Source organism: Streptopelia decaocto, assembly GCF_964273445.1.
Source record: "Streptopelia decaocto genome assembly, chromosome: 3".
Lineage (NCBI taxonomy): Eukaryota > Metazoa > Chordata > Aves > Columbiformes > Columbidae > Streptopelia > Streptopelia decaocto.
In genome coordinates this window covers 404,536-418,538 of record NC_138656.1, presented here as the reverse complement: position 1 = coordinate 418,538, position 14,003 = coordinate 404,536, and the positions used below count along the sequence as shown (strand labels likewise).

The window sequence follows — 14,003 nt, the reverse complement described above, 5'->3', positions numbered from 1 at the left end:
GATTATTTGTTGGTAAAGGAAATTAGAAAATAAAATGTGTACTTTAATTTATTATCTCTTCAGGACTGGATAGGCGAGCGTGTCTTGTTCTTAGTTATCCAATAAATGGTCTGACATAATTTCAAAGGCATTCTTCTGAAACACAGGCGACTTTTCTCACTAGAGCAATATGCATCTAATTCAGGGAAGAACTAAAACACTGAGGAAAATGCTATTTTCCTGATGTCAAAAAAACTAAAAATGTAAATTTGTAAAAACTGAGCTGTGGTTTTGTACTATGAACTGGATAACAAAGCTGTTCTGTTCCCCCTCACACCGTTAATAAATGTTGGCTCACAACAAAACCTTTAAAAGAGCAATAAAGAGTCTGTACCTGGGGGGTGTGGTGTCTGCGAGGCCGGCGCTGCGGTGCTGGGTGCTGCGGTGGCAGGTGCTGGGTGCCGCGGTGCCAGATGCTGCGGTGCTGGGTGCTGCGGTGCTGGGTGCTGTGGTGGCAGGTGCTGGGTGCTGCGGTGGCAGGTGCTGCGGTGCTGGGTGCTGTGGTGGCAGGTGCTGGGTGCTGCGGTGCTGGGTGCCGCGGTGCCGGATGCTGCGGTGCTGCGGTGCCGGGTGCTGTGGTGGCAGGTGCTGGGTGCTGCGGTGCTGGGTGCTGTGGTGGCAGGTGCTGGGTGCCGCGGTGCCGGATGCTGTGGTGCTGCGGTGCTGGGTGCTGCGGTGCTGGGTGCTGTGGTGCTGGGTGCTGTGGTGGCAGGTGCTGGGTGCTGCGGTGGCAGGTGCTGGGTGCTGCGGTGCTGGGTGCTGTGGTGGCAGGTGCTGGGTGCCGCGGTGCCGGATGCTGCGGTGCTGCGGTGCTGTGGTGGCACGTGCTGGGTGCTGCGGTGCTGGGTGCTGTGGTGGCAGGTGCTGGGTGCTTTGGTGCCGGATGCTGTGGTGCTGCGGTGCTGGGTGCTGCGGTGCTGGGTGCTGTGGTGGCAGGTGCTGGGTGCCGCGGTGCCGGATGCTGTGGTGCTGCGGTGCTGGGTGCTGCGGTGCCGGGTGCTATGGCCGCTGGGACACTCAGGCTGTTGCTGGGACGCGGTTTTGTGGGGACAGGTTGAAGCTGGGGTGTGCAGGGCGGTGACGCGGTGACACTGCCACGGCGGATGTCACCGGCTGGGCAGGCGCCATGGAGAACTATGGAGAAGAAACTCTGGTCAGAAATGGAGCACCAACCCAAGCAGCTCCACACCAAGTCCCCACTGTCTCTGTTTGGGAAGGAACTTCACATGCCCACTGGGCACGAGGAACCCAACCTAAACCCGGCCTTGCTAAGGAGCAGCCCAGGCCCAGCACGGCCCACGTTGCTGTGCCGTCCCGGTTCACTTGCACCGGTATTTGTGCCCCACGGGTCCCCAGCCCGGCGGGGTGAGCGCGGCCATGGTACCACCAGTGCTGGCTGTCACAGAGGGACCCCAAAGTCAGTTTTAGGGGGCAAAACAAGTTCCAAACCAGACTTTATTCTGGCTGGAAAAGCACAGCCAATGAACCAACCTAAACAGGGCTTATACAATCAGTTAGCACTCCAATAACATAAGGTAAAGGTTTGGATATCAGTTGAGGACATTATTGGGGTGCAGCAAATGAGAATAATGAGGATCTGCAGTATGCATGCACGCACTCACCAGAAACAGAGCCAGAGCCCTCTGACTCCAGGACACTACACTCGCCTGAATTAGGCAAGGACTTAGACTCGCCTGCCTAGGCCAGGACTACACTCACCTGGTCGGCGAGCACTACAGCAGGTGATCGCTCACTCACCCACGCGAGGAGGCGGGCGGTCCCAGCCCAAGGGGACGGCTCCGGCACAGACCCGCGGCTCCACGACCACGACCGGGGCTCTTCGGCAGGGGCGCCGGTCTGGAGTCTGATCAGATCTGGCTGTGGGCATTCCAGAAGCTTCTCGGGTTCTCTGGGCCTCTCCTGGGCTCCTAAGGACCTGCCAAGGGACTCTGGGTCGCACAAACCCGCCATGAACGGCCCCATTGAAGGCAAGGGTGGGGGGGGGGGTACCACTGCCCCAGCAGCCACAGCTGGGAAAATGCCACAGGCAGCACAACATTAAAATAAAATAAGTTATACATAAGAGTACCTGATATGTTTATATGTGTTATTATACTGCTATATCTGTTAATATGTTATATAATTATAGAAACATTATAGTGCATATTATATTTCTTACATGTTATAGTATATATAATTATGTCTTTAATATTTGGTATTATGAATATCTATAAATGTGTATTAGATATAGTGTATATTATAGGCATTAAATATACACAAATATAATGTATATATGCTATTATAATAAGCATAATATACATGATCTATGATCTCTAATTATTATATAATGCATATAAGGTGATATACGTTATGTCAGTATATTATACTACACATGCACTATATCGTGTACATTACTCATACAGTAAAATTGTTTAAAAATATTAATATTCACTAATACTAATTTATCAAGATATGGATTATAGTTTTATATATATACACACTATATATTACTATGCATTAAATATGTATATATACATACGCACACAAATGTAGTACATACTTTAGCTATATGTACACATTATTATATAAACTATAACATTAGTACATAAACTACACTATTGTAGGCATGTATATGCAGTATACTTTTATAAAAAAATATAAGAAGAATTATATAATCATCTCAGCAATGTATGAATAATAAATACAATAGATTATATAATGACTATATAATACTATATATTGCATAATACATATATAATATACATCATGGCATAATCAATGGACTACGTACATCACAGTATATAATACTGTAGGTTATAGATGATGCATAACACGTATGTATAATGCACGTTATGTATGCATACACACGTGCACCTATACACAGTATGTTTGCATGCACGCACACACAACAGTGCATTATCTAATGTGTGCTCAATCCTCCATAACATAGTTCTACAAAACCAATGAAAAATTCTGTAAGACACTATTATTTCATTATATGAATACTGATAATTTATCAATTATTATATCTAATGCATTTATAACATTAAGTATTGTCTATCATGTATTATAATACGCACTATGTAACGGGCAATATATAATTTATAAAATACATCATTTGAAAGATTATGTATAATGTATTACACAATGTACTACATAATATGAAGTATACTTACCTACATAATCTCTATAAAGTATGCTGATGGAAAAGAAGTATCATTTTATGCAGAACTATAATGTATTAAACATAATAAATGCTGTGTTTCTTGTGTCTGTGTAATTCAAATACAATTTTCCAGGTCAAAATCTAAGTCACCATCCCCTGCAGCTGTTGGGCACTCTGCTCAGGTGTGGGGTCGTTTTTCCTTCGAACTGTTATTGCAGCCCATGGAATTTACATATCAAAACCTGTGAAATTCGGCAATGGAAATGGCTGGGTTCCGCACCCCCATGAACCAGCCCCGAGCCGTGCCGCGCCGGTGCTTCCTAGCCCAGTACCGGTGGGTCCCAGCCCCGTACCGGTGGTTCCCAGCCCAGTATTGGCGGTTCCCAGCCCGGTGCCGGTAGGTCCCAGCCCGGTGCCGGTGGGTCCCAGCCTTGTGCCGGTGGTTCCCAGCCTGGTGCCGGTGGGTCCCAGCCCAGTGCTGGCGGTTCGCAGCCCGGTGCCGGCGGTTCCCAGCCCGGTGCCGGCGGTTCGCAGCCCGGTGCCGGCGGTTCCCAGCCCGGTGCCGGCGGTTCCCAGCCCGGTGCGCCGCTCGGCTTTCAAAGTTCCTGCAAGTCGCCCTCCCCGACACGCGAGGAAAGGCTGAGCACAGGAGTTTGTGCAGCTCCCGCAGCCCTGGGCAAGGAGACACAGGGGACCCGGGTGGCTCCACGCACCCCCAGCTTCCCAGCTGCAGGGGCCTTTTATTATGCTTTAAAAATAGCGATGCCTTCCGACAGGAGAGGTGGTTGAGCCGCAGCCGGGGGACGGCTGTCAACAGCAACGCCCGCGGTACCGTAGCAGGAGGATGAACTCCGAAGAGCGTCCCCGGGCCGGCTCTGCGGGTCCTCAGCGCCTGCCGCCTGCGCTGCGGGAACGGCAAGAGCAAAGATGTCAGAGCAAAGCCGCGCCAGCCGGCCGGCGTCCTGCCCAGAGCCGCGAGCTGCAGGACGGCCCGTGAAACCAAAGGCCACGCTCCCTCCAGCCGTTAACACATCGGATGTTTCCACGGCACAGACCTTTGTTATACGGATTGTAAACTACATTGAATTAAAACCATTTAAAGCTGTAATGAAGCTTTTTATCTGCATGGAAGGACTTGGGATGTGCAAAATGCAGGCAGACGCCCTGGTGCTCGGCGCCTCACCGCAACACGCGCTGCAGCAGCCTCGCTGGCCCAAAACGCTCCCAGCACCCTCGCAGGCGGCAACGGGACAGGAGGGACATTGACCCCACTGCCCTGTGGCGCCCCGCATCGCCCCATGGCACCCCACAGCATCCTGCATCACCCCGCAGCATCCTGCATCACCCCATGGCGCCCTGCAGCATCCCGCATCACCCTACAGCATCCCGCATTACCCCATGGTGCCCTGCAGCATCCCGCATCACCCCGTAGCATCCTGCATCACCCCATGGCGCCCTGCAGCATCCCACATCACCCCATGGCACCCCACAGCATCCGCATCACCCCGCAGCATCCTGCATCACCCCATGTCACCCTGCAGCATCCCGCATCACCCCATAGCATCCTGCATCACCTCACATAACCCTGCAGCATCCCGCATCACTCCACGCACCACTGGGAACAGACCAGCAGAAGCCCCGTGAGTGTTTTTCCCCTGGCAGCTCCCTGGAAAGCGACGCGGGTTTTTAAGAGGTTTGCATGGGAAGGGGTCTGAAATCCGAGGCAGGAGCCCGGCTCCGACGCGTTCCTGGGCTCACCGCGCGCGTCTCCGCGCTGCCCGCGCAGCAGAGCGGGCGCTGCTGGGCACGGCGCCAGCCCCAAACCGACAGAGGCGCCTCCTGCACCCCCAGCCGCGAGTCATTGTGGGGTCGTACCAAATTTGCTGAAGATCCCCCGGAGAAGCAGCACCACAAACACGACTCTCTGCTGGCGGCGGCGGTGACCGCGCTACCAGAAAAGCTCTTCCCGCTCTCGCTAGCTCTGTGCCCACGGTTCAGTGATGCTGCTCAGGCTGCGTTTTTCAGGACCCTGAAGGTTCCTATAATTAATCTCCCTGGTTCCTCTCAGTTTGCAAACAATCTGTTTCAGACCATGTGTGCGGCTCTTTGTGTGTGCAGAGGAAAGCTCCAGCGGCCTGCAAACCGGGCAGACGTCCCTGCCCACGAGCAGAGAGGGAGCAGCCTCCGTACCCGGGCGCCAACTGCCTCCGAGAACTGGCGACCACGTCACGTTTGGGGTAGAATCAGCATTTTCCATGCCGCGCAAAGCTGTTCCTGCTAGATGCACTGAGAGTCATCAGCAAATTGATTCGTTAGCTGACAGCAGGAGGCTTTGTTTGCACAGCGCTGGCGGCCGGATGGCGAGAGCGTGGCACCGAGAGGCAGCACCTGCGCTGCCCGGAGCCGCCGCGCCCCGACCGCCGGGCCAAAGGGGCTCGGGGTCCCTCTCGCTGCAGCCCAGACACGCCAAGAGCAAGTCCTGTTTCACAGGGTGTTTGTGAACAGAGCCCAGAGCACTCCAGTTCCAACTCTCCCTACTCCTCCCCAAAATACGAGCCTCCACTACTCACACTTTCCACCGCAACGTATGTTCCCGTCAGCAGAAGATGCGAAAGCGTGGGTGCCGATGGCTGCGCTGACGGCTGCCTGCAAACCTGGGGAATTCTTCTGACCCAAGAGATTTTATCTGACTCCTACCGGAACAGGCATGAATTTACCTGACTATTGGGAAATCGATACCAATACAAAGCAGTTGTTTTGTGGCCCCTGGGCGCCCCGGGCTTAGAGCGAAGATTCCAGCAGGGGCTCTGCTGCGAGGACGAGGACGGAGCCGCCGGGCCCTGCTCTGGAGTCGGTGTCGGCGGCCCCAGAGCGCAGCCCCACGCCGGTGACCGCGGCTGGGACAGCTGTGACACACGGCTGTGACAGCCCCAACCGGGGCTTTCCAGGGCCGGGGAGACGGGACAAGGAAAACCAGGCTTCGTGCCAAGCGTGTTTTGCTGCCTGTATCTCTCAGGCTGTTGAGGATGCGTTCTCTGTTTCATTGTATCAATTCCCAGCTAAAACCGCAGCCTCGCCTAGACCTGAAGCCAGTCCTGGTGCGACGTCCAAGGTTTCCTAGGAACCAAGGCAGCAGGACCCTACTGGTTCTGGTACTTTTCAATCTGGATGATAAAGAAATCTTTCCCGGGAAAGATTTTCTTTCTCTATATGCTTTTTTAATATCAAAAAATAGTCAGATATATCCTGGGAAGCTATCCCGGATCACCTGCCCTTCCCACGGCAAAGCAGCCGCATCTCAGCCAAGTGCCAGAACGCCCAAGCCCAGAGCGCTCGGCCCAGGCTGGGCCCCTCCCGCAGCCCCAGTGACCGCTGCCCCTTCCGCACCCACACGCACCGCAACCGCCTCTGCTGAAAACTAACGAACTGCTTTGTGACCAAACCCGCACAGACACGCGTCCCGGAGCACCTGCGCACGCCAGGACCCACGACCCCAGACTGCTGCTGCTTAAAACGCTCCCAGGACCAGGCAGGTCCCCGCAGAGCCCACATGGACCAGGGGACGCGGCCACCTCCTCCTGGCAGGGGAGACGAGCGCTTGGCACCTTGTCTTCCCCTGTTCCGCAGGGGAGTCCTAGCACGCCTGGTTTTCTAAAAATCTGCCATTATTGAAGCACACTGCAGAAATCCCAGCACAGGGCAGCGCAGGACCAGGCTCCAGCCGTGAAACCAGGCACACGAAAGCCCAGCCCTCCGTGCACCAGCCTCCCCAGCTCACGGCAAAAGCAGGACGCAGCCTCCTTGGAGCCCGCAAGCCCCGTCTCCGAGCACACGGGAACGCCACCCAAGCGAACGGCACGTCCCCTCCGAGTCCCACACCGCTCCTTCAAAGCTGCGTTCCCTCTGTTTCCCTGCAGCACCTTCCAGGGGAGCCCTGGGCAGCCCTTCCCAAGGGCCGACGCGGAGCACGGAGCGCGGCCAGCGGCCCCGCACGGCGCCCGGCTCCCGCGCTCCCCTCCAGCTCCTGGCTCATTCACTCAAAGGCGCGGAGCGGGCTGCGCCAGCCCCGTCCCCACGCCAGCAGCACGACGCAGCAGGGCCACGCTCCAATTTGAAAATATTTTATTTGAATAGTAAATAATTATACAGTTGAAACAGTTCTATCGAAGCACTCTATAAATAGCTAACAGTTAAGAAAATAATGTGTGTAGAAAAAGAGATTGCATCTAAAAGTAAGAGCTGTCAGTTGCACGGGATAAATGGGTAAGATCGTGTGTTATTCTAGGTATAAAAGTTAAAACCTTTTTAGCAGATCCCTTTAGAAAAAAAGATCTTCTAAAACGCACAGTGAAATGGCAGGCGGGGGAGACGAGAAAAGCACATTAGAGTATCTGCGATCAAATAATATCAATCTTCATAATTAAAATAAATAAATAACAAATAAATAACATAATTACTCAAACCAACATATACAGATAGTCAACTCATGAGCTACCTCGGGAAGGGCAAAACGAACATGAACAGAAAGTTGGCATGTCACAGTTAAGGCAGTTTCTACAGCATTTTCTGGAGACCATCAAGAGCAGAGTCAAGGCATTTGTGGCTATACTAAAGGAAATTCTCATTTCTCCTCAAGCGGTTTGATCTGTTCACATTTATAAAAACGAAGAGACCGAACAAAACAAAACAAAACAAAAGAGAGAGAAAGACCCCAGAAAGGTAAATGTAAAGCCAGATTCCAGCAGTTCACAAGCCGTATTAAAGCTAAGGTTGTGGCCCGGGACGCCCGGGAAGGCACGGGCGGCTCAGCAGGCGGGGCGCAGCGGCACCTGCAGCAGGATCACCTGCCGGTTCTCGGACGGGTGGCACTTGTTGATGTGCCGGGTGAGGCCGGGCGAGCTGTAGAAGGTGGCCGGGCAGTACTTGCAGGGGAAGACCTGTGCGGCGTGCAGCAGGCGCAGGTGCCGCTCCTGGCTGCTCTTGCTGGGGAAGGTCTCCCCGCACACGGGGCAGAGGCGGCACTCGGCGGGCGGCGCGGGCGGCTCCTCGGCGGCGGGCTCGGGGGCCGGGTGGCTCAGCAGGTGCTTGCGCAGGTAGGCCTGCCGGCGGAACCGCTTGGCGCAGCGCGGGCACTCGAACAGCCCCTCCTCGGAGCCCGCCTCCGAGGCGCCGCCGGGGCTCGGCGTGTCCCGCTCGCTGCCGCTGCCGCCGCCGCCCGCCTCCTTCGGCGGCTCGTCGGCCGGCGCCCTGCCCGCCTCGGGGCCGCCCTTGGCGGCGGGCGGGCGCGGCTTGTGCCAGCGGCGGTGGGAGGCGAGGTTGGCGGGGCAGGAGAAGACCTTGTCGCACTCGGGGCAGCGGTACTCCACCCGCACGATGCGGGAGCAGCGGTGCTGCGCCAGCGCGAAGGGGTCCCCGTACTCCTCCTTGCAGAGCTGGCAGATGAACTCCCCCAGCGGCCGGGCGCAGCCGCCCCGCGCCTTGGCCGGCGCCTCCACCGGCCCCTCCTTGATGCGCAGCCCCAGCACGGGCGACGTGGTCACCTCGTCCTCGAAGGTCAGCTTGCGGATCGCCTTCGCCTTCTTGCCCGACGGGGCCTTCTGCCGGCCGGGCTCCGCGCTGCCCGGCGGGCGCTTGGCGGGCGGCGGGCGGCCCGAGGCGGGCGGCGCGGCCGGGGCGGGCGGCGCGGGGGCTCCGCCGGGAGCGGCGGGCGGCTCGGCGTGGCCGGCGGCGGCCCAGAGCTTGAGGTCGGCCGGGGCGAAGAGGAGCGGGTCCATGGTGCCGGGCACGGCGGGCGCGGGGAAGGACTCGGCCGAGACGGGCGAGCCCAGGCTGAAGCCGCGCTCCAGGTACTTGTCCCTGCTGACGGGCCGCGTGGGGCTGTACAGCGCCTGCACGGCGGCATCGGGCGTCCCGAACGGCACGGGCGGCGACTCCCGCGGCGGGGGCGGCGGCGGCGCGGCGGGGCAGGCGGGCGGCGGGGAGGCGCCGGCGGGGAGCGGCGGCCCGGCGGCGGCCTCGCGGCAGCAGCGCGCCCGGTACGAGGCGGGGGTGGGCCGCCGGCTGCGCTTCACCAGGAAGCCCCGGGGCATCTTCGCGCCGCCTCCGCGCCGGCGGCGGCCGCGGCGCACGCTGCTCGGTCTGCCCGCGGCGCGGCCGCCGCCGCCTTTAAGCGGGCCGGGGCCATTGTTTGGGCCGGCGGCGGCGGGCCGGGCCAATCAGCGGCGGCGCGGCGGGCGGCGGCGGCGGGCGGAGCGGGTGCACCTGAGCCCCCCGCCCGCGGCGGCACACGCCCGGCCCCGCCCCCCGCACGCTCCGCGCCCCGCGCCGCCCGGCACGCGCGGCCTTTGTGTGCCGCCCCGGGGCGGGCGCCGCCCCCCGCCCGTGCCGGGCCCGTGCCGAGCGCTCGGGGCAGCGGGACCGGCGGCGGCTCCGCGCCCCCCGCGCCGCACGGCCCGGGCTCGGCCCGGGCTCGGCCGCGCCGCCCCGCCCGCCCCCGGCCCCGGCGCGGAAAGGCCGGCACCGGGTGCGAGGAGAAGGAAACTTGGCGCCGGAGGAGGAGAAAGTCGCTTTTGTGGCGGCTGCCGGGCAGGGACGCTGCCCGCCGGGAGCGCCCCGCATCGGCACGGTGCCGGGGCAGCCCGTTGGTTTTGTCCGCCGCCGGCATCAGGTGCTACGAGAGCGGTCTAAGCAAGTGGGGAAGGATAACGAACGGGTCCAAAGCCGGCGCCGTGCCCCGCCACCTTTGTGACGGGAACCCACCGCACGCTCCCGCGGGGCTCCGCGGCCAGGGCCGAGCGGGGACGCTCAGCCGCCGCCGGTAACCTGTTACGCGGTGCCCTCCGCTCCGCAACAGCCCCGGCCGTGCTCCCCGCGGTGCCGCGGGTGCGGCCCGGCGGCGGCCCCGAGCTCGGCCTGGCTCCCCGGCACAGCCGCGGCACGGCTCTCGGTTTCTGCCCGAAACGTTCGGCGGTCGGTGCAAGGCGACGCAAGCTGCCGTTGGGGTCAGCCCCGTTCCCCGTTTCCCTGCACGCCACAGGAGGGGGAAAAGCCAAAGCAGCAGACGAGCAGAGATGCGGAGGATCCGCCGGGCGCTGCCGCGGGCGGCGGCGGCGGCGCCCGGGGGAGCGCGTGCGGGAAGGGCAGCGCGGCGGCAGGTGCAGCCGCCGGCGCCCGGAGCCGCTGCGGGGCGAGCACCGGGCCGGGACCCGCTCCCCCTTAACCCTTTGTCCGCGGGGCCGCGCGCCGGCCCACGCGGGGATTTGCGCGGGAGCTCCGCGCGTGGCAGGTGGCGGCGGGGGGAGCGCCGCCCCCCCGGGCACCGAGCGCCTTTGTGGGGGGCGGCGGGGCACGCGGGCGGCACGCGAGCGAGGGCCGGCCCCCCCGCGGCCGCCTTTGTGCGCCTCATTAGCATAAAGCTGCGCGACCCTCCGGCGGGCGGCACAAAGGGGCGGGGGGGGCGGGCGGCAGCGGGGGCCGCCGCTCTCCCGGGCACCCGTCAGCGAGCCGGGCGGGCCGCGGGGGGGTCGTGGGGCCGCTCCGCCAGAGCAGCCCCCCCGGCCTCCCGGTGGGACAGGCGGGGCGGGGCGGCCCGCTGGGCATTAGCATACAGCTGCGGGCACGCGCCACCGCCCCCCCGGCCGGGTGCGCACCGAGAGCCGGGCCCCCTCCCCGCATCGACACCCCGCATCGCCGGGGCTGCGCACCGAGAGCCGGGCCCCCTCCCCGCATCGACACCCCGCATCGCCGGGGCTGCGCACCGAGAGCCGGGCCCCTCCGGTACCGACACCCCTCATCCGCGGGGCTATGTACCAAGACCCCCCCTTTCCGCAGGGCTGCGCACCGAGTCCCCGTTCACCCCGGCGCGGTTTCACGGAAGCGGGGCCGAACTGGCACTGGGTCTTACCTGCCGCCGTTGGGGCCGCGGCGTTGGTCCTGGCCTGGGCATACATGGGCAGGTGTGAGCGGTGGCGGCGCAGGTAGCGCACGACGGGGTCCTGCAGCGAGGGCGGGCAGGGGCTCTCCTCGTCGGACTCGTCCCAGGGTGGCTCGGCGGGGGTCAGCCTGGGCACCTGCAAGGCACAGCGGTCAGATGGCAGCGGGGCGCCGGCAGCACAGCCCGGGGCAGGCGGGGGGGCCGGGGGCACCCACGGTGCTGGGGCCAGCACTGCTCAGGTGGTGGTTGGTCCCTCCAAAATCACCCACGCTCATCAGCGTTTGCGTGGAACTGAACCAACATCCACAGAAATGTCCGGCCTTCGCAGATATGGCCTTGGCAGATATGTTTCTGGCGCTCGCCAGAGGAAATTCCCCCCCAAGATGCCTAATTTAGTAGCTGCTTTTAACCGACTTCTCCGAGCAACCACAGCTGCAATTTGAGAACCAAACCATTATTTCTTATTGAGGACAAGTGCCTTTTCTAGAAAACCTCGGGCGGCACATGTGCGCCCTCAGTCTGCTCTAATACTTCAACAGCTGATGTAGGTGCAAAAACCCAGCCCCGCCATCTGCATGTTTGCATAGCTGGAGCCCTGCATGTCGAAATAAACACACGTTTGTGATCCTGCGGAGAGTAAACATTCCCCGCACCACCGCTCGGCTTCCAGCGACGGGCACGAGCGGCCTGTGCGGAGCCACGCGTGCGGCCAGCGACGATTTCAACACGCAGGCTGAGAACAGGCCCTGTCCAAGCTGCAACTGCCCTTTCTGTGCATCTGCTCCTTACTGCTAGTCAACATTTCTAGAAATATTACCCCTAAAGGCATGGGACCCATTTCCAGTTTCTGTGCAAACTGTAACCAAAACCATCTGACTTCTGTGTATTTACACTCACACTTTTCAAACATCTCTTTCAAAGGTGTATTTTTCCCTCACTTTTACATTTCATTACGGGTTTATCTGCGTGCTGAAGTGAGCTGGAAGATGAGCAAAAGGAAGCAAAGACAGTGGGTGTCTTGCTCCACACGGGAATGCAGCCCGTCCCCAGGTTCTTAAAGATCTATTCCGTAAGTGCGTGGTACCTACTATGTGCTGGCAACACGACTAGAAGGAACACCCAAGGAAAACATATCAATGTGACATTTAGTAAATACGTAAATATACTAAATGTACTAAACACAGTGAAGAAAATCCAAACAAAATCCAAACAGTAAAGACACATTTGCATTCTGATGCAGATACTGTCATCTATGCCCATGTAAGGAGCAATGACTCAGAGGTGCTCTCAGTCCATTCAGTGGGACTATTTTTGTGTACCAGGGCTACTGCAACAAGAAAAGGGTATGGCAAGCCAGGCTTTAATTTGTAGGACACCAATTCCCCTTTCTCTGAAGTTGTTCACACTTACAGCATGCGAAATGCGCTTGAATGATGGCAAGACAAACACTTCTCATCAGGCCTCCCATTCTGCAGAGAATTTCATTTTGTGTTCTTTTATAGACGGCTTCCAAGAGAATCTAAAATAAAACCGCACCGAGGCACTTTCTGTATCATGACAATAGGAGGAAAATTGCACGTAGCCCTCGTGGGAGGAGGCCGGGGTCGGCGCCCGTGTGCCCGCAGCTGCGCCGCCCGCCGCGCGGCCGTGGAGCGGGCACGCCGCAGCCGGCGCCGCGTCCCTTTGTGCCCTGCCTCCCTTCGCACTTGGTGCCCTTTGCTTTCTGCACAGCTAAGAACTGCGTGAGCGAATACTTACAACAACACCGCCGTCGCAGGGAATGTCATTGCGTAAAACAAAAGCAAAAGCAGCACGAGGAGAGAGAGGGTAAATTGGTCCCAAGCAGTGGGTTGGAAGTATCGAGATCCAGATTGCAAATTATATCTGAGATCAGCCAGAAATCCGTCAGCGTGGGGAGCAGCTTGTTGGAAACCTCTGCAGCCCAGGGCTCTTTGCAGGCGCTGATGCTGAGCAGGCTGCTCAGACTTTATGCCTCTGTCTATGGTGCTAAGGCCAAAGCTGGAAACAGCATCGGCAAACATTTTGATTTCATCCTTATTCAAGAAATCCACTCATCACTGAAAAGGCCAGTTGCTTTCACTCTTTCTACTCCAAAAGCCATTCCCCGTGGGTACACGTTGAAAAATCTACTTCTCATAGGCTCAGCTGAGACAGGTTTAGGATGGCCTGCAGTGTGCTCGTATTAGGAAACTAAATTAAAAAAGGGGATAACTGAACAAATAAGCCTCCAGATTCTGCTGGATAATTGCACTAAACTGCACGTATGATGCTAAAAATGCTGTGAAGGAAAACAAAGCAACCTAAAGTTGCACTGGCAAATCTGAAAATACGCTCCAATAAAGGCAAAGGAAACACTGCGCTCGGTGAGCCCCCGCGAGGGCAGAGCCGCCGGCTCTCCAGGGGAATAGCTAAACAGAAACGGAAAGCTGGGAGCAGAAACCAAAGTGAACAACACTAACAAATTACCCAAATAATAAAATGTACTGGCCAGTCATTTCTCTTACCTGTTCCAACACGAGGATGTGGCGCAGCTCCTTCTTGAGATCAATAAAGTGATCGTGATAGATGGCCATGGACCAAGGTTCCCTGAAGTAGCTGGTTAAAAAAGAAGAAATTTAGTTATCTTGTGAACCTCTCATTAACCACTAATAAAGTATTTACCTGCTTTTTTGCCTTTATAAATTACAGTTCTGGACCCATCACGATCGTTTGTTCATAAAATGCCTCCCGTAACAGCATGGTCAATCAATTCTTTTAATGGATGTTCCTGATGTACAGCCAGCTTCAGTAATTACATTTAAAGTGGCTTAATTCAGAGCTGTGGCAAGACCCAGTGAAGAATCC

The 14,003-nt window shown here is 58.2% G+C and overlaps 2 protein-coding genes across 8 annotated transcripts in view; both read right to left on the bottom strand.

Annotated features, from left to right (window-relative positions):
- Window positions 1-14,003, bottom strand: part of CFAP61 (cilia and flagella associated protein 61) — a 101,852-nt gene that overhangs the window by 7,301 nt on the left and 80,548 nt on the right. For 5 of the 7 annotated variants that reach the window (XM_082047499.1, XM_082047498.1, XM_082047501.1 and 2 more), the window contains 2 exons: window positions 13,664-13,754; window positions 11,109-11,274 (listed from right to left, as the gene is read on the bottom strand). In XM_082047499.1, coding sequence (XP_081903625.1) covers window positions 11,109-11,274; window positions 13,664-13,754 — 257 coding nt within the window. Of the gene's footprint in view, window positions 1-1,948; window positions 1,976-3,719; window positions 4,110-11,108; window positions 11,275-13,663; window positions 13,755-14,003 lie in introns of those variants that run through there. The other 2 variants (XM_082047503.1, XM_082047502.1) reach the window with 2 other exon arrangements.
- INSM1 (INSM transcriptional repressor 1) lies at window positions 7,371-9,389 on the bottom strand (the record flags this gene model as incomplete). The annotated part of the gene is given in 2 exon segments (XM_082047506.1): window positions 7,371-9,347; window positions 9,350-9,389. Coding segments are annotated over 2 exon segments (1,377 nt in total). The 3' UTR covers window positions 7,371-8,010.